We start from the raw sequence: 18300 nt of genomic DNA on the forward strand, positions 1-18300 counted from the left end.
GGGTGGTCCCCTGGAAGGGGTGGTGGGACATGGAGCCTTTTACTCCTGTGTCAGTGTTTTGAACGCAGCTTTTCATACAAGAGCTTGGTGTACCAGGTGTACCAGGTGAAAATACCTCTCTCTTGGTCAGCAGGTAGCATCCACAGTCCCGATGATGGTCTCAAACATGACTTAGCCCATTGATATCGCTGGATTTATTCATTGTAGCCAAGATCAGTATCTGGGTCTTGGCTTATCCTTCCCTGGGGACAACGTTGGTGTCACTTGTACAGTACACAGGGAGTGTTGTGGTGGAGCGTTCCTTGGGGTTTCCTATTTGGTTGTCCACAATCAATACTGAGAGCGTTTTTGCAGCCAAAAAGATGGCAGTTTTATGAATGGAGTGTAATCGCACAAACTTGATACGATACAGAAGGAGATAAATGGAGCACAAATGGAAAAAGCACTTCACCCCCAGGCCCCATTGTTTAGTGTTTCATAAACGATTAATCGCTTCATCCCCATCCAGTGCAATTGTCAGTTCAATAAGCTCCGAGGTATTCTGAATGACGCTTGGCAAACGGATTCCTGATGTAATTACATCTAAATGGAGTGTGAGAGCGTGTGTGTGAGGGAGGGGAGAGATCTATATATCTCCATGTAGTGGTATAGCAACTACACTGCACGTGGGCTGATGCAGAAACCTCACTGGGGTGCTGGTGGTGCTCCAGTGTGTGTTTAGGGATCAGTTTCTCACCAGGGTTAAGCTGGAGATGCAGCGGATGGAAAGTGCCGGGGATGGGATGGGAGCCGGTTCTTTCCACTCGAGGTGAATGGGAACAGTGGTGGTGCCAGCACGATCCCAGCCCTGCAGGCAGGTCAGGGTCATGATTCCTGTGGAAACCTCCCTCCCTTTCCTTCCTCGTGCTGCCTGCAGCTGCCGGCTCTCTGCCTGCTCTTTTCCCTCCTCACAGGGTGGCTCTGGAAGGTGTGTGCGGAAAGGCACTGGGACCACTCTAATGATCATTGTGCCTTCCAGAACAGCAGAGAGAGCAGAGGCTGGAATGGTGGGAGAAAGAAAGGGAGTAACTCCAGGCTGATGCTCTGGTGCCTGGGATCATTCACAGATGTGGAACAGTGACCCAGATTCTTGTTGGGCTTAGAGTCATGGCTTGTGGCTCTCCACAGAGCAACTTCAACTTAGGTGATGTGTTTATAGAGTATATATAGAGAGAGTATATATATGTTATAGAGTGTATATATATATATATATATATATATATATATATAGCAAATAATACCCTGGCTTTACCTATAACCCACTACCTGCCATGTTACATCCAACCGGCACGGTGCCACAAGCGAGCTGGTGGCTCCATCCCAGCTCCGATGCGTGGATCTTGCTGTGCCACCGTGCCAGCACATGATGCTTCATCACCGAGCTCCCAGGCAGTCTGTGCCAGCCTGGAGCCATGCAGAGATCCCGTGCCCATCACCAGGGCCCCTTGGGAATCAAACAGGTACCGGCAGGTTCCTCGGCGTGTTGCGGCACAGCAGCCCCAGCGCTTGAAAGGGCTGCGATAGGGAACAGTGTTGTCTGTCTTAGATGGTATCTCAGACTCGACAGAGACATGTAAAATGCCAGGCTAGATGTTTGCAGAGACTTGTCAAGCCAAGGGAACCCGTGCCAATGCGAAACACTGGGGAAGAGCAGAAGCAGGCAGGCATTGGTGCGCCTGCTCGCCTGCGGGTTGCTTTCCCCCTTGACAGAGATATTTCAGCCAGTCCATGGCCATAAGGGAAAGGTGCAGCCCCACCAGCCCCATCCAGCCAGAGGTGCTGGGACTGCTGCCCAGGACCCCTTCCTTCCCCACCTCTCGTAGCCCAGGGTTCAGCCCAGGATGGGGGTATCACACCGTGGCTCGAGGGATGCCCAACATGGCGAATTTCTCCCTGAAATAACTGCTTCACATTGCTATTTCCTCAAGCCTTTTTTTTTCCCCTTCTCTGCTCATAAATGAGATATTTTCTGCCGTTGCCTTGCAACAGGAATGGTGAACAGCAGCGCGGGTCAGGCTCCTGCACTGCCTGCTGCATACTGGAGTATCCTGGCCGTCATCGTGGGTAATACACACAACTGAAATACAAAGCTTAAGTGTTTTGTATTGCATTCTGCTGTATCTCCATTCCCATCTCTATGTAATCATCTCCAGTGATGAAATACTGCTCATGGGGAGATGGGGTGTGGTGAGGACTCTGCCTCCTACCCCTCGCACAGAACCTTTCTCTTGCTGCTGACAGATTTTTTCCCCTCTTTGTTTCCTTTACCTGGAGTGACCTCATATAGTGTGTGTGGCAACAGGAGCTTTGTGGGCAGGTGAGAGGCAGCCTGTTTGCAGCCAAGCATCAGGCAGCAGCAGCCCCCTGTAATGGTATCCAGGTATCCCACTGCTGGAGGCTGCTGCTCTGTGAAAGCCTCTCCTGGTTATTGTGTTGCTGGTTATCACTGTAGAGAAACCTCTGGTAAAGCACCTCTGCCACTTCTTTCCACTAAAGATACTGGTGTAGGGGGAATAAAAGGCACTGCAGCAGATCCGAGCCCACCTGTAGCTGGGTCTGTCCTTCTGGTTCTGCTAAACCCAACCAGGAATAAGCCCCTTTGTTCTCCGTGTCGGCCTTTGGCTTCCCTTTCACAGCTCCGTTTAATTCGCCTCAAAAAAGGTCAATTTTCAGCCTTCACAATTAAAGCATTGACTTAGTGTTGCCAAAGCTTGTCCGAGCCCTCGCTGCAGAACGCATCTCTGCAGAACTTGTCTCCTTGAACACTGAAACTGTCAGCCCTAATTATCCGCATTGCTTCAGCTGAATGGGTTTCGTTCCTCTCAGCCAGCAGCAATATTTTGTTACTGTCTATGAAATATAAACTGCATCCTGAGTTCGGAGCAGCCGTTTTCTGAATCACTGCTCTTGCCATCGCCGTGGATTTGCCTCTTGAGTTGCAATCTGAAACGCTCAGCCCTTTGCAAAGCGCTCCCTGAAGGCACCGGAGCTGCATCAGTGACTTCCTCTGCCTTCTGCCTTGCAGAAAAGCCCGAGCTGGATGAGATCACCCTGGAGCGAGTGTTGGAGGAGCTGGAGACCATGTGCTATGAGAACATGAACATCGCCATCGAAACAGAGGAGGGCTTGGGCATCGAGTACGACGAGGACGTGGTGTGCGACGTGTGCCGCTCGCCGGAGGGGGAGGACGGCAACGAGATGGTGTTTTGTGACAAGTGCAACGTCTGCGTGCACCAGGTGAGCTGAGAGCAGCAGCTCTGGGCTGCCTGCACGGCGTGATTCTGTATGGAGAGGGGCTGTGGGCAAGGGCCTGGAGGGACAGGCCAAGGGGAATGGCTTTAACCTGCCAGAGGGGAGACTGAGCTGAGCTCTTAGGCAGAAGCTCTTCCCTGTGAGGGTGCTGAGGCGCTGGCACAGGGTGCCCAGAGAAGCTGTGGCTGCCCCATCCCTGGCAGTGTTCAAGGCCAGGTTGGACACAGGGGCTTGGAGCAAGCTGCTCCAGTGGAAGGGGTCCCTGCCCGTGGCAGGGGTTGGAGCTGGAGGAGCTTTAAGGTCCCTTCTAACCCAAACCCGTCTGTGATTCTGTTATTCTGTATGCTCCTCTGGGTTCCTCCCATCCCCAGCGTTCCCACTGCCCTGAGCTGTAGATCTCTGATAGGCTTTTCTGATGGGTTCCCAGTGCAATTTTGGTGGAACAAGGGTAGCAAATGAGGTCTTGGACAGCTGACAGGCTGCAAACTTGCTATTCTTAGTTTCTTAGCCCCAACCCTTCATAAATGCCCATAGAAATACACAACAGAGATTGAAAACAGCCTCCTGCTTTGCCCCTCTTCCTTATTCTCTGATCTCTGTCATGTTTTATTTTATGTCTCCTCCTCTTCTTCTTTATCCCATCTTTCTTTATTAAACTGCAGTGAGATCTTTAGCACCATGTGCAGGACTGGCTGCTGGGCTGGGAAGGATGTGGGTCTGCAGCCCCACAGTCACCCTGCTCTCAAGGAGGGATGGGCATGCACAGACCTCCAACGTCCTCCTCTCCCGCAGCATACCACAGGGGTAGCAGGACCTGCCAGCTCCACGAGCACTGGTTCTCGTTGCAATAGGAGGGTAGGGTTTCATTTGATTGTGCTGCCTGCAGGGAAATAGCTTTATTTTTAGAACTGAATGCAAATGCTTCGTGCCCTTCCTGGGGGGGAGCCTGCGCTGGGGGAAACCTTGACAAGGAGAAAGCAGCCGTGTGAGGGTCTCCATGGGTCCGGGGAGGTTTTGCTACTTGTGCTTTGAGGGGAAGCACTGTGTGGTGCTGGGATAGCAGCAACAGCTTCTGGGCTTCACCCTCTGCATGAAAGGGTTTTTGTTGCTCTGAAGAGAGCCGTTTTGCTCATCTTTTGGGCAGCGTTTCCATCAGCGCTTCCTGGAGGTGGGAGAGCACTGGAGATATCTATAGTTGCGGGAGGTGGGTGTTTTGAATGGTTTCCATCAGTGAATCAGATTCCACAAAATGCCAGCATGAATTCAGGCTTGGGGTTGAGTGATGTTGGGTTGGGGCTGGGTTTTTAACAAGCCCAGGTTGCAGTGTCAGGCTGTGAGCTGACCGCTGCGGGTGGGCAGAGGCTCAGGGGGAGGTGGTCAGCGTGCACAGGGTGTCATGGGGCCATACGGACCCTGGCTGTCAGAAGGGGATGCAGCAGGCTGGATTTCGAGGCTGCGGAAGGAAAAGGGGGATTTTCCATTGTTTTCAGGGAGCAGAGTCCAGCCCTAAGCCTCATGCCAGCCCATAAGCTGCCTGTGATTCGATCTCTGCCCCAATTTGCACCCTGAGCCACAAAGTCCAGAGCCACAGCATGGGATGTTACATGGCATCACATTTCTCACCTAACCTGCCCCGTGCCTCTGTCAGCCCCACATCCCAAACCTGCTGGGGATGATGCTTTCCCAGCTGAGAAGGGGAACTGGGGGTCCCATCAGAAGCAGCCAGAGCCATGGTTCATCCTCCTGCATCCCATCGGGAAGGGGCAGAGGCAGGGTTGCACTCAGACACACGTTGGTAGGTGCTGGTGCCGGAAGGTATGGTTGTAAACATCTCATCTGCATGAGGCAAGCCACGAGGCTTGCTATTAATTAATTCCTGTGAAGCGTAGCTTCTAGTAAGCACATGCAATCTTCGTTCCCAGATCTTCAGTGAGGAGGAATCTTCCCCCCTGCTGCTAAATCGTTGTGGTTCATTGCTGTCACGGTGGCAACATCACACTTCTCTTTAGCATAGGAGTGAGCCATCTCCAGCTTCCAACCACCGTGCAGGGTCCTGTCATTACTGAGCTCCCCTTCCCTGGTGTGAGGACGTGGCCAAGCCCTCCCTCTGTTGCATGCACCACACTAAGCTTCCCTGTGGCTCAGCATCCTCCCCGGTTTTTAGCATCCCTCTCAGTGATGTTGCACCCGTGACAGGCACAGCAATAAAAATAGCTGCTCTGCTCCTACTCAGCATTGCTCGGGCTCCGTATTCCCATAGCACCTTCTGGCTGGTGATGGACTGGGAGAGCGTGTTTAGCTGATAACCCACCTCCTATCTAGAAGCACTCCTTGTCCAGGTCAGAGACGCTGTAGTATTTGCTGCTCGGAGCAGAACTGCACCTTCAGCTGCTCTAAAACCTCCAGGAGTAAAGAACTGAGAGCCAAGACTCTGCTAGAGATGCACAAGTGGTCATAATTCCTGCTTTCCCCTGGATTTTGAGCTCAATCTGCCAGTTTATGCTCCTGACAGTACATACCAGGCTGCTTTTTGTTTGGTACTAAATCACATGGTTTATAGAACTCTGTTACAGAAATGGTTTATCTCTCAGGTTTGGAGGTGCTGTGAAGCACACAGTTAGGTCTCTGTGAGCCATGTAGACATGCAACAACAATATTACCTGCCTTAATACCTTGTTATCCCAATAATCTTTTCATGAAGTGGCTTTTTCCCTTTGGAAATCACTGTCTTGAGTCGATTTGTGCTTCGGGGCAGCCAAAAGTCATAGAATCATAGAATCCCAGACTGGGTTGGGTTGGAAGAGAGCTTAAAACTCCTCCAGCTCCACCCCCTGCCACGGGCAGGGACCCCTTCCACTAGAGCAGCTTGCTCCAAGCCCCTGTGTCCAACCTGGCCTTGAACACTGCCATGGATGGGGCAGCCACAGCTTCTCTGGGCACCCCGTGCCAGCGCCTCAGCACCCTCACAGGGAAGAGCTTCTGCCTAAGAGCTCATCTCAGTCTCCCCTGGGGCAGGTTAAAGCCATTCCCCTTGGCCTGTCCCTGCCTCTCCTTGTGAAAAGTCCCTGTCCAGATTTCCTGTCATTATGAAGTCTGTTCTTGGCCAGCAAAGACTGAGGATGTGCTTTTCCCACGCTCATGCCTCTCCGTGTGCCCCCTCTGCCCCTGTCACTTGCAGTGGCGGTGACCTCCAGCAGGATGAAAAGCTGGTTTGGGGCGGGGGGGGGGGGGTAAACTTCAAGCATCAGAGCTGACAAATGCCTGGGCTCATTCCCAGCCAGCAGCACCGGGTCCTTACTGCCGCTTCCCTCCTGCAGGGATTCAGAGCAGACAGCTCTAGTATGAATTACATCTCCTCGCTTAAGATAGTGGCACAGCCCCGCGTTATGCCCGAGGCAGTTGTGTGCCACTCGCTGAAAGCCTGAGTGCAACTTGCCAGGACCTGCTGGTTACAAACTGCCTGGTTTTAGGAGTAGCTGTTTAATACTGTCATGAGTTACAGCCGGAGTGGAAAGTATTTTATCACCATCACTATGGGATAGGGCTTATCATTTGGCTCTTCCCCAAGAACGGAACAGAAGTATTTATGAACGCTTTGGCTTCTCTGTGTCCTGCACTATCTCAGCAGGTCGGGGAGCTCCGTGGGTGAGCCGAGTCCTTTAGTTCCAGCTCTCTTGGCTGTAGACTTGTTCTTGTGTCATTTAGATTTATTGTCCTTGATGTTTATTATCCTCTATGGTTCCTCCTTTCTGATTCATATGTGTGACTATCGCTTTCCCCTTTTTACCTTTCTGTAGTTATTTTCACTTCCCCTCCAGGCCGTGTTGGGGTGTAACCAGTGTGGCCATCTTTCTCAATGATGAGGTTGTGGCTTTTCAGCCCTCAGCTACCTCAGAGGTTTCTCCACATGGCATTTCTTACTCCTCTGAGTTGTTGTGGGTCTGATAGCTGTCTAGAAACAGGCTTTGCCCACAGAGCAGAGCTGCTGGTGTCGGAGCAGCTGGGTTGCCCACCCCAGACCTAGAGCCAGGAGGATGCTTGGCACGATGCACAGCACATTTTTACACTTAGCTTTTAGTTAAAACCCCAGACATACTGATCCAGCATGAGTATCTGTGTGAAAATAGGGAAGGTAGCAATGAAGGAAGAGCTTAACCTCGCTGTCAGTGACTGCAGAACTGCTTTACATTAGGACGCCCAGATGCGGTGGGAGGAAGCCAGCGGTAGTGAAAAAGGGGGGAGCAAAGGAGGAGGTGTGGGATGATGCTTTACCTGCTCTTAGATGCCCTAACCCTCCTGCCTCCTGTCTGCACAGGCGTGCTACGGCATCCTGAAGGTGCCCATCGGGAGCTGGCTGTGCCGGACCTGCGCCCTTGGGGTTCAGCCAAAGTGTCTACTGTGCCCGAAGAGGGGGGGAGCGCTGAAGCCCACCCGGAGCGGGACGAAATGGGTCCACGTTAGCTGTGCCTTATGGATACCTGAAGTAAGATGTTTCCCGACCTCCTCTTGACGGGCGGGCGGGCGGGCATGGACCTGGTTTCAAGTCACAGCCCAGGATGTCCATTAATGGTGTAAATAGCAAGTCCAGTTTGGGTGACGGCTGTGATACTGGTGGGTCGCCAGGCTGTGTGTTTGATTAGCAGCCATGGGGCAGCCTATTAAGGGAGGACACAGAGGTGGGGTGCAAGGGCAGAGAGGTGGGGGGCATTCACAAGACCTCCAGGTAAGGTAAAGCTCATTCCATGTGCCCATCTGAGATACACAGCAACAGCCGGGTGAGGAGTTAGTTCAGAGGAAAGACATAGATCTTTCCTTCCATTTCCCCCAAACTGGTTTCTGGGTTTGGGGGTTTGGTTTTATTTTCCAGCTTACAAGTGACCCTGAAAAATAACAAACAGGAAATGGATCCCTCATTCACACTACTACAGATACCCTCTTGTGGGAGATTTGGGGTGGAAGGCAGGATTTACAACTTGTCTTCTGTTTCGTGGCCAGGTTAGCATTGGATGTCCTGAAAAAATGGAACCCATTACGAAGATCTCTCATATCCCAGCAAGCAGATGGGCTTTGTCCTGCAGCCTTTGCAAGGAGTGCACTGGGACTTGTATTCAGGTATGTAACCTGGCACCAAAGAAACTCAGACCTCTGGGGTTGTGCCTCTAGTTGCCACTGGAGATTCTCGACATGCTGGAGGATGTGATCTGGCTGAGGCTTATTCCTGCTCGGAGTAAACCTAATGACAGGGAGCAGGAGCGCCCATCAGATATCATGAGGTGTTTGCAATCATTTAATGTATTGGGTGCTAGGAATCTAGATTAACTTTCTTTGCATAACACAGTGATGTTGCTGTAGTGACACTAATTACCAGGGCTGCAAATGACCTTGGTTTGAAACCAGGAGCCTCCAGCAGAAAGGCTTGGCAGAGCTGCCGGGAAAGTGGGATGCTCGTGGGATACAGAGCCCAAGTACTTCACAAACCAGTGGGAAGCCTTTCTGTTGGGGGGATATCAGGGAGCCCCAGGATTAGGTAGTCCCCACCAGCCTGCTGGCTTGGAAAATGCAGTATTTACCATGTATTAATCATAGGATCATAGAGTAGTTCAGGTTGGGAAGGACCTTGAGATCATCAGTTTCCAACCCCCCTGCCATGGGCAGGGACATCTCACACTAAAGTAGAGTATACATTCCCACGTATAAATAGAGTATTTACCATTGCATTCCCACATTTTCTCCTGTTTGCCACACCTAAGCAGACATCTGATTGCCTGCTCTCCCTGCCGCAGGAGGGTAAGTTCTCTTTTCAGACAGAAAGCAGGATGCTCTGGGTTTTCCTATTACAAAAGTGGGACAGAGCTTCCTTGGCCGTGAGCTCTCTTCTTGGAGAGCAAAGAAGAGAAGCTCTCATCCAAAATGCAGCACTCTTGGTGTGAGAGCATCTGGGAATCCTTGCTGTGATTCTCCCTGCTTCCCTGTGCTTGGCCGGTGCAATATCCCAATGGTCCCAGGGAATGGGCGTGGGGATCTGCTGTTCTACAGTGCCTGTGCCTGTTGCTTTCACTGGTAAAGCCGGCATTGAAGCAGTCTTGGGGTGCAGGAGAGGACAGAATAACCATTAAGCTCTGAGAAACTGGGAGAAGGTTTGGGATGTGGACCAGTCCAAACTGATCAGCTCCAGTACAGCAACGGGAGCTGCACCTCGGAGGTTGGTGTTCACAGCACTCACTATGGGAGATGAGGAGCAGCTGGCTGGTTGCAGAAGGGGTGATAGGAATAGGAGGTCTGCAGGCTCTGTTGCGTTCATGTCGCTGCTCTGGGTTTAATACTTTAAAGGGAGCTATTTAAAAGCAATCCCCTTAGCTTGAAATGAAATCTCACAATACTTCTTTAAATCTCTGGCGTTGACTCACATCTTTTTTGATGGCTCCGGGTGGATCTGCTTATTCACCCTGCCAGATGGAGAGACTGTGTCATAACGGCAACTGCTTTCAAAGAACGGAAGGGCAGGGAAGGAGGCAAACAGGCTTGGCAGCATCAAAAAGAATTCAGCTTCTCTGAGGCTTCATCCTCTTAGTGCCGGCATGGCATGGGAGCTGTGAGATCCCGGGGACTGAATGGATTTGCATTAAAGGTCACCTGAGATGGAACAGAAGCTTTATTGTCTCATGAGCCGGCAGCTCATGGTTTATAAGGCTTCATGAGATTGCCACCACAGTGCTTGCCGAGGCCACCCTTCCATGCTCGGGGTGCTTTTGCTTCAAGGAAAAGGGGGAGAAGGGGGGAAAAAGGGCAGCAGAGCCTTTATTTAAGGATTGATGGGGTAAATCAACAAGTTCCTGCACAGGTAAATAAGCACACTCTGTACTCATCAGCGGTACAGAGCTCTGTTTTGCAAGCTTCTGTTTATGGAGCGTGTTTTTGATCAGTGCCTGTTTATACAGGTGTAATCCAACCACCTTTGTCAGCGTTTTGGGTTCAGGACCCAGCTCTGACAGGAGGAGGTTGTTCTCTGTTCCAGCACTGAGCTTTTCTTGATTCAGGAATCAGGTGCTGCAGGTGGGGCAGGTTTGGGGATGAAAGGGAGTTGTTTCCAGGAGGGGGGTTTCCAAGTGGCTGGTTGGAAATGGGCTTTGTTGGACCAGGAGGTGAAATCTGGAAGGCAGACTGGAGGGGTGGAAGAGCATCATCCCAACGGAGCATGGGGATGCTCAGGGGCAGCAAGGAAACACCCACCTGGACCACATGGGCAGAGACAAACGTGAGATGTTTTTGCATGGGGACCTCTGAGCATCGAGGTGTTTTTCCTCATCCAAATCTGACCATCAAAGGGTCAAATCCCAAGGGAAGGGATTCCCACTGCCTGACCTTCCTGCTTCCTCATAATGACTTCCCTTGCTTTCTGGTACAGAGCTTTGAACGCGGTGTAACTTGTCATATCCATAGTTGAGCCAGAGCTCCTGGACACTGGGCAGGGATGCAGCCCTGGCGTCACCCTATCCCCGGCTCCTGTTAAAGGGAAATCATGACTTCATGGTGGTTCTTGTGGTCAGACACCAGGACATGCCAAGGGGAGCTCGGTATCCAGCAGGAATTTTTTCATTTGCATTGCTGAGATGGAAAAGAAAGTGCCAGGAGTCCTGACCACGCTTCCTTGGGACCCAGCTCCCTCCTCACCAAATCCCTGTCAGAACAACTGGAAGTGCTCACCGAGGCCTTTCAACACAGTACAAAATGCCAGGTCCCTGTTAGCTGCTGGCAGGCTTCTCCAAAGGGCACAATCTTTTCCCGTCACCATCTTCCAGCTTTCTTTTTGTTGTTGCTTTTTGGAGGAAAAAGCCCTCAAAAGTATCCTCCACCATCCAATCGTTCCTTATTGCTCCTCTTCCCACTGCTCCCCTTTGAGCTGCTTGTGCCGCTGGTCCCCATCCACTGGGATAACTGGTGCAGTGGTTCCCGGATGCTGAGAATTGCCTGTTTGGGCTGAGAAACGCTACCAGGATCCAGACCATCTGTGGTCACTGAGCATCACATGGTGGTGTTGGTAAGGATGCAGGAGTGTCCTGGCTGATGGCTTGGCTGCAGTTCAGCACCGGTAATTCATTTTCCCTTCCTGAGTCCCCCTTGCAGGTCTGTTGGAGGAGCTGCTTCCTTCCCCTCCGGCCCCAAACTGCATCAGAGCACCTCTGTAAGCTGGAAAACTTCTGTTTGAGCTCCCTTAGCGCATAAAACCATCCTTCTGTTTCTTCCCAGTCAGTGGTTTGAGGACTCATTATCAGCCCACAGTAATCTCTGGTGCAGTTTTCATCCTCTCTGTCTCGGAACTGTTTGGGAATGGATTTGTCTGGATGAGCAAAGTGAGCTGAGATCCTCGAGTGAAAGGTCCTGTGAGATAATCATCAATACCGAAGCAGACTTAGGGGCTGGGCCAGTCTTTTGAGCCTGGTTTATTCTGCATGGCAGATCCCTTCTCCCGCGATGAGCTGCTTCATTCCAGCGCTGTTCTGGGGTGGATCAGTGTGGGTTTATTGTCAGTGTATGGAAGGTCCTTGGGTAGCCGTGGCTGAGCAGGTACCTTGCTCTGTTGCCCTGTCAGCTGGGCTGCCTGATGATTTTCTGTTTGCATTTTGGGCACAGTTTCTGCCGAGTGCTGCTTGCCATCTGTCAGAGGAGAGATCCGGCACGGGTGACATTCCATGTGCTTTGTTCCTAAGGTGGAGTGATGGTCTTTCCTGTTAGCAGGACATTGTCCTGGCAGAAGCCACAGCCCTGTTGTTAATGCTGTTGTTAGCTCTGGTGGCAGAAACATCCTTGCAGCTTTCCTTCACTCGCGTGGTTCACTGTGGTGGTGAGTTCTGTGCCCACTCTCTCCACTCTAGATATTTATGTGCATAACAGCACAAAAGGATGCTGTAGCTTGAAGCACCCCCAGCTGTTAATGCCAAAATGGCCAGGATGAAGTATATCAGAAGTACATCGGGAGTGAATCAGGAGCTCCATGGTAGTGCCATGCTACATCTTGGCTGCCAGAGAAGAAAGCTCAATTATGGGACCTTCCAGCTGGCAAAGTGTCCTGAAAGTGTTGTTAAAGTGAAGAAGGGTGAATCTCAAGTCTCATTGCATCTCCTTGTGCCAGTGGCTGCAGAAGTGCATGCCAGAGCTGTAAAAGCCAGTGTGTGACACACTGACTGCACCGAAGAAATCTGGAGGCTTCAAGTCAGGCTGAGCTCCCTCTGTCCCTCCTTCATCACCAAAACTGAATACTTGAGGATGGAGCTAGTGCTTCAGCCACGTGGGAGGCTGCAACAGGGCTTGTCCTATGGGTCCTGTGATGCCAGGCTCCACGCAGTTGCCGGCAGCATAGAATCATGGAATGGTTTGTGTTGGAAGGGACCTTAAAGCGCATCCAGTTCCAACAGGGCAAGCAGGGATTAGGAGTTCATAGCCTGCTTGCATTTGATGCCTGCGGGAGTTAGTGCCCAGCATCACTGCCTGGAGCCATGCTAGTACAGTTCAGGGCTCGGCCATGGGAAGGCTGCATCCAGCTCTTCCCACTGGAGGCTTTGGAGCAGGGCTTGGAGAGCCCTGGAAGTGGAGGGCTTGTACAGCACTTGCTTATGCTTTTCTTGGCCCTGGTATCTAGGCAAGTCTCTGCTTCCATAAGCACCAGCAGCTTCATTAACAAAGTCAAGGGAAAACATCTAAAAGCAGCAGTGTCAGAAGTTCACACGCTGGGTGATGGAGCAGGCATTCAGGGCCGATGGGATGAGGATAAAGAGCCGTACAGCTTCTGCTCCTCAGCTCCTAACAGAGCATACGCTTCCTTTCCCTCTGTCTGAGAACTGAAGTGCAGCAGAGCCCCAGTTAAACTGAATGGTTTGTGGTCAACATCCAGGAAATTTCATGTGCCTCCGCCTGGTCCTTCAGGCCACAGCTGCATCTTCATCCCCCACAAGAATAATTCTTCTATAAACACTGAAATACGGTGCCTACAGTAATAGCCCACTTAAAATGTCTCATTATTGCAGTTAAGCTGGTCATTAGCAGCTGGAATAGACTGATTTCTTATGGGTTATGGTAGAAATAATTACCTGATACTCAGAGCCATTAAAAACCAGTTAATGAGTAGAGGGGGAGAAGGTGCTGACATGGACACAGGCACAGCGCTGGCTTGGGGGGGGTGTTCTCTGTAGGAAACCAGGCTGAGGTTTGTTGCCTGTGGGATCCAAAGTAATATAAACTGTGGGGAACTGTTATAATGTCAGTGTGATATAAGTTTGACAGCAGTCCAGCCGCTGTGCCCGTTCGGAAAGGTTCATTTCGTGATGTTCTGCTCTGTAGATGTTGAGTTGCCCTTTTTTTTCCCCTCCCCTTTTTTAATGGAGCTAATTAGAGGCTGTGTAATTTCCAGAGGAGAGCAGCATCGTGCTCCGGGAGTGTTGGCTGCCTCTGAGATCCCATGTTCACTCATAAGCACTGACGTGTTCTGTATGCTTTCAATAAAAACAGCATATTCACTTTAGATGTGGTAACTGGAGTAGTTTAAGGGTGAAATACAGATTCCATCAGGAGAAATCCATTGACAGCCTGCGAGCATCGCGCTGTCGTCTTCGGCTGTTGTCATGTCTTGTTGGAAGAACCATTGGAAGCTCCTGCTTATTGTAGGTGAAGGGTGAGCAGAGCCCAGCAGAGAGAAGGATTAAAGCAGGTGAGGTGGGAAGGTGCCTGCTGATACCTAGTGTTTCTTCTGCTTGGGTGTCTGGCTCGTAGGTGTCTAAGACTTGGGCAATAAGGAGTACCGGTTGTGGAGCATCCATAGCTTCCCAGTGAGGGCTGTCACTCAGATGGGTTTGTGGGAAGCAGTAGGTGCTTTGTCCTGGCCATAAGCCCTGTCCTTGTCCCCGCAGTGCTCCATGCCCGCCTGCGTCACCGCGTTCCACGTCACCTGCGCCTTCGACCACAACCTCGACATGCGGACGATCCTAGCAGACAACGACGAAGTGAAGTTCAAGTCCTTCTGCCTTGAGCACAGCACCGGTGCCACGAAGCTGCCCGAGGAGGCGCGGACAGAGCCTGACCAAGCGCAGCTGGACTTGGAGAAGGTCACGCTGCGGAAGCAGAAGCTCCAGCAGCTGGAGGAGGACTTCTATGAACTCGTGAAGCCTTCGGAGGTGGCGGAGAACCTGGACTTGAGCGAGTCGCTGGTGGATTTTGTCTACCAGTACTGGAAGCTGAAGAGGAAAGCAAACTCCAACAAACCGCTGCTGACACCAAAAACAGATGAAGTGGACAACTTGGCCCAGCAAGAACAGGACGTTCTCTACCGACGCCTAAAGCTCTTCATGCACCTCAGGCAAGACTTGGAGAGGGTGAGTACAGCTTTTCCTTCGGTGGTGTGCCCATACGCTCCATCAGGGCTGCTTTAATGTGTGCTGGCATTTATAGTCTATAGTAAAGTGGAACTTGACTCAGTTCAACTCCCAAAACAGTCGGGCCCCTCCATCTAGAGCATTATCAGGAAGAATAACAGTGCTCAGTGTGTGCATCATCACTGCCAAAACACTGACACTGATGAAGGAAGTTAGTGGCAGCCTCAGCTGGGGGTTCAAAAGAACAAATGTTTATGGGGAGAGGTGCCTCGGTGGGGTCAGGTGGATGGGAGGCAGATGATGCTGCAGCTTCTATCCACTCTATCTTCACAGTCTCAAACCACAAAGCTACCCAGTGCCTGCCCCTCAGATGCTCTCCAGCAGCAAGGCACAGGAACACCTCATTATGCTCCTACATTGAACATCAAAGAGAGGGGAATGGCAGGAGGGAGCAGTGGGGCCAGCTGGACCGGGCATTCCCTACCCTGCTGCAGCCGAAAGTGGGTCAGGTCCTCAAGGAGCTGCTGGTGGAGGCAGAGCCGTGCCGGAGGATGCAGATGGAGGATGCAGGCACCTGCAGCTCCCTGTGGAGCAGGGCATCCTTGCGCAGGGGAGGGAGCAGCCACTGCCACGGCAGCTTTTGGGGTGAGAGCAAGCATCCATGGAGGAGCAGTGCCAGAGCAGTGCTGGACCTCCCCTGGCTGTGCTGGCTGCTGCAGCATCACTGCCTGCCTGTGGATTGGGCTGTCATGGCTGCATGGATGGAAGGAGCAGGGATGGGGTAGAGCAGGCTGGAGAGGAGGAGGAGCAGTGGAAGCAAGAAGCAACAAGGGGAAGAAGCACAGCACAGCACCCTGTGTCGGACAGCAAAGAGTGGCCAGGGGAGGGGATGGATGCACTGGTGCTGCTGCTGGGTGGGGGAAATGGGCATAGCACAGGGCAGCAGTGAGACAAGGAAAGGCAGGACAGGGCTGCGAGCCTGGCATGCAGGGGCCAAGCTCCTTCTTCTCCTTTGCTTAAAACCTGAGCCCTGCCTGGTCCCCCCTTCTCCTGCTCCTGCCAGAGGGGTGAATCCGTGGCCCCTGCGTGATTGCTCACTATGCAGACACCATGGAAGGGCTCAGGGAGTCACTGGGAGCAGGCGAGGAGGGAGGAAAGCAGGAAAATAGCATTGCTTTGATGCAGTGGATGTGGTGCCCTGAGCAGGGGTGCTCAGGGTGCTGCAGGGGACGTGCTGCTCCCCGGGAGGCAAAGGTGATGGTGATGCTGTCCCTGGGGTGATGCTGCTGCTCTGCACCTCTGATCCCTCTCTCCAAGCTGCTGTGGGTCTGTGGCATAGTTTAACCCTTAGAGAAAAGGGTGGTGTGGGTCAGCACCATGTTCACATCCAGGTGGGGGTTCAGCTCTGGACCAAACCATCCTGGTTCCTTGCTGCACCCACTTCCCGGGTGGGTCTCAGAGCCTGAGAGCCTTCTCCTGTGTAAAAGCAATTGGATTTCAAGCTATTGGTCTCTTTTCTGTGGCCCTTTTGGCCACTATCCCTGCATACATCATTGACATCAGTCTGTGCCTCATTTGCTCCTGCCTGTACTGCATCATGTTCCCACCTCTGTGGTGGTCTGGGCTGGTGCCACTGTTAATGGGTCTCCAGCACCAAGCTGTAGGCAACAGGCTGCAGCTGCCAGATCCGGGGGTGACAAGTTTAACTCCCTTTCTTCCCTCATCTGCTTCTCTGTAGTGTAAATCTAAACCAGGCTGCTCTGCCTCCTTCTGCTTCCACTTGCTCCCAGCTGCAGTGAACCACCGTGCATCACTGGGTACAGTCTGCAGTGCATCGCTGCATCTCTCGTACAGCCCTTTGCTCCGGGAGCTGCCTAATTCAAACCCATGGCATGGCAGCTTCTCCTTGATGTTTTTTGGTGTCAAAGCCACACTTTTTACCAGATTTCCTCATTTACCACAGTAACCTCCAGGCTTTGTGGGGTCATTCCCCGTCAGCGTTCAGCCTCTGCTTAGCAACTCCCTGCCAGGTTTCACTGCCTGGCCCTGGAAGAGCTGTTTGTTTGCTCTGCTTCTGAGACAGGGAACAATAAACACTGGCCAGATCAAAGTCCAGTGGGTGATACAGGTTTAAATCCAGTGCATCCCAGGTATCTGATCCTGCCTGTCAGCGCCGCTCACAGCCGCCCCTTTTCACTTACAAGTAGTGAGGCAAAGCATCAAATAGATGTTGTAGAAGGGCAGCCTGGAGGGGTGGCTTTGAGAAGGTGTCCGCAGGGCATCACATTCAATGTTAGTGTTCTCAGTAATTGATCTGTCAGGAACAGTTGTAATTCTGGGGCTGATAATGGTATCTGGATAAGGACTGGTGCTTTAATTCAGCTTTAACATAAAGCTGTAGTTTCCTGTCTCTCGTACCATCCAAGCTTGGCTTGGGGAAGCAGCACTGGGTGGTATTTAGCTGTGTAAGTGTGTGTAAATACCAGCAGTCTCTAAGCAGAGCACAAGTGATGTTTTCTTCCAGGAATATCAAATCATAGGGAAGAGATACCGCCAAACACTTGGAGATGCAGGTTGCCAGAGGCAGTTGTTTTTCTCATGAAGAAATTTGGGGTTGATGTTTTCTCCAATCCAGAACAAAAATACACAGCATTAGCTCACTGCTCTGCGTTTACAGCTAGCTGATTCGACAGCAAAAGGAGCAGCTTTTTCTCCTGTATTCCTACGTGTTCCCAGATTGTCCTTAGGTAAGACTGGTGCCATCAGGGGGTCATCCTGGTGCCTTCACAGCCCTTGGTGGCAGACACTAGGGATGATGTCCTGGCTTGCTTTGTCACTGTGAGAGGCACAAAGGCTCCTCACCGTGTAGGAGCAGTTCCCTAATCCTGGAAATGCCCCAGCCTTCCTCTGCAGAGCAGGGATTGAACATGAGGAGAGGGAGGAATCGGAGGCATCAGGGTCTCAGGTGCGAGTCTGGACATACCCACACACATTGCTGCAGTGCCTCCAGTCGGGCCCCCTCCTCCTCACTTCATTACAGGCAGTTTTCTCTTTCAGAGCACCAGGAAGCTGAGTAAACGCTGTCAAATCCTGTTAGAGCTGCCACTGGCATTTTCTGTTTCGCAGCTGAAAGCCTGTTTCCTCCTAAAGCCTCGCTGCCCGGTGCAGCCATGGTGACAGAGCCCGGCTCTGCAGCCACCCTGATACAGGGCTGGCAAACCCCATGGCACTGAGATTCATCACCAGGCAGATGCCAGTGGGTACCACGCGGTAGCTCTGTTGTCTCAGAAGGTGTTCATCAGCATCCCTGTGTGATGAGCAGGGTTTAACCACTCCCGTGCTGGCTCACATGAGCATTTATGTCTGGTGCTCTGCTGTTTGCAATGGGGACAGAAGGCAGCAGTGATTTGCAGGGGCAAGTGTGAGTAACCATAGAAAGGGGCTACATTTGGGGTAGGGGAGCTGCACCAGCTGCTGACCTGGGCCAGCATCACCTGCATATTTTGCTGTATTTCCTATGCTCTGTCCTAGCTGCAACAAGTACTGAATGTGAATTGTGAATGATCATAGGAGTGCAGACTGGTTTGTGTTGGAAGAGACCTCAAAGCTCCTCCTGCTCCAACCCCTGCCACGGGCAGGGACCCCT

The 18300-nt window shown here is 51.9% G+C and overlaps 1 protein-coding gene across 3 annotated transcripts in view; it reads left to right on the plus strand.

The window, feature by feature from the left end:
* Positions 1-18300, plus strand: part of JADE2 (jade family PHD finger 2) — a 73968-nt gene that overhangs the window by 46752 nt on the left and 8916 nt on the right. For all 3 annotated transcript variants that reach the window (XM_057409411.1, XM_057409410.1, XM_057409413.1), the window contains exons 6-9: positions 3065-3276; positions 7607-7774; positions 8287-8403; positions 14193-14654. In XM_057409411.1, coding sequence (XP_057265394.1) covers positions 3065-3276; positions 7607-7774; positions 8287-8403; positions 14193-14654 — 959 coding nt within the window. The remainder of the gene's footprint in view (positions 1-3064; positions 3277-7606; positions 7775-8286; positions 8404-14192; positions 14655-18300) is intronic.

This window comes from Pezoporus wallicus, unplaced genomic scaffold, assembly GCF_028554395.1.
Source record: "Pezoporus wallicus isolate ANWC-B61680 ecotype Strahan unplaced genomic scaffold, APGP_CSIRO_Pwel_v1 contig_8166, whole genome shotgun sequence".
In the NCBI taxonomy this organism is placed as follows: domain Eukaryota; kingdom Metazoa; phylum Chordata; class Aves; order Psittaciformes; family Psittacidae; genus Pezoporus; species Pezoporus wallicus.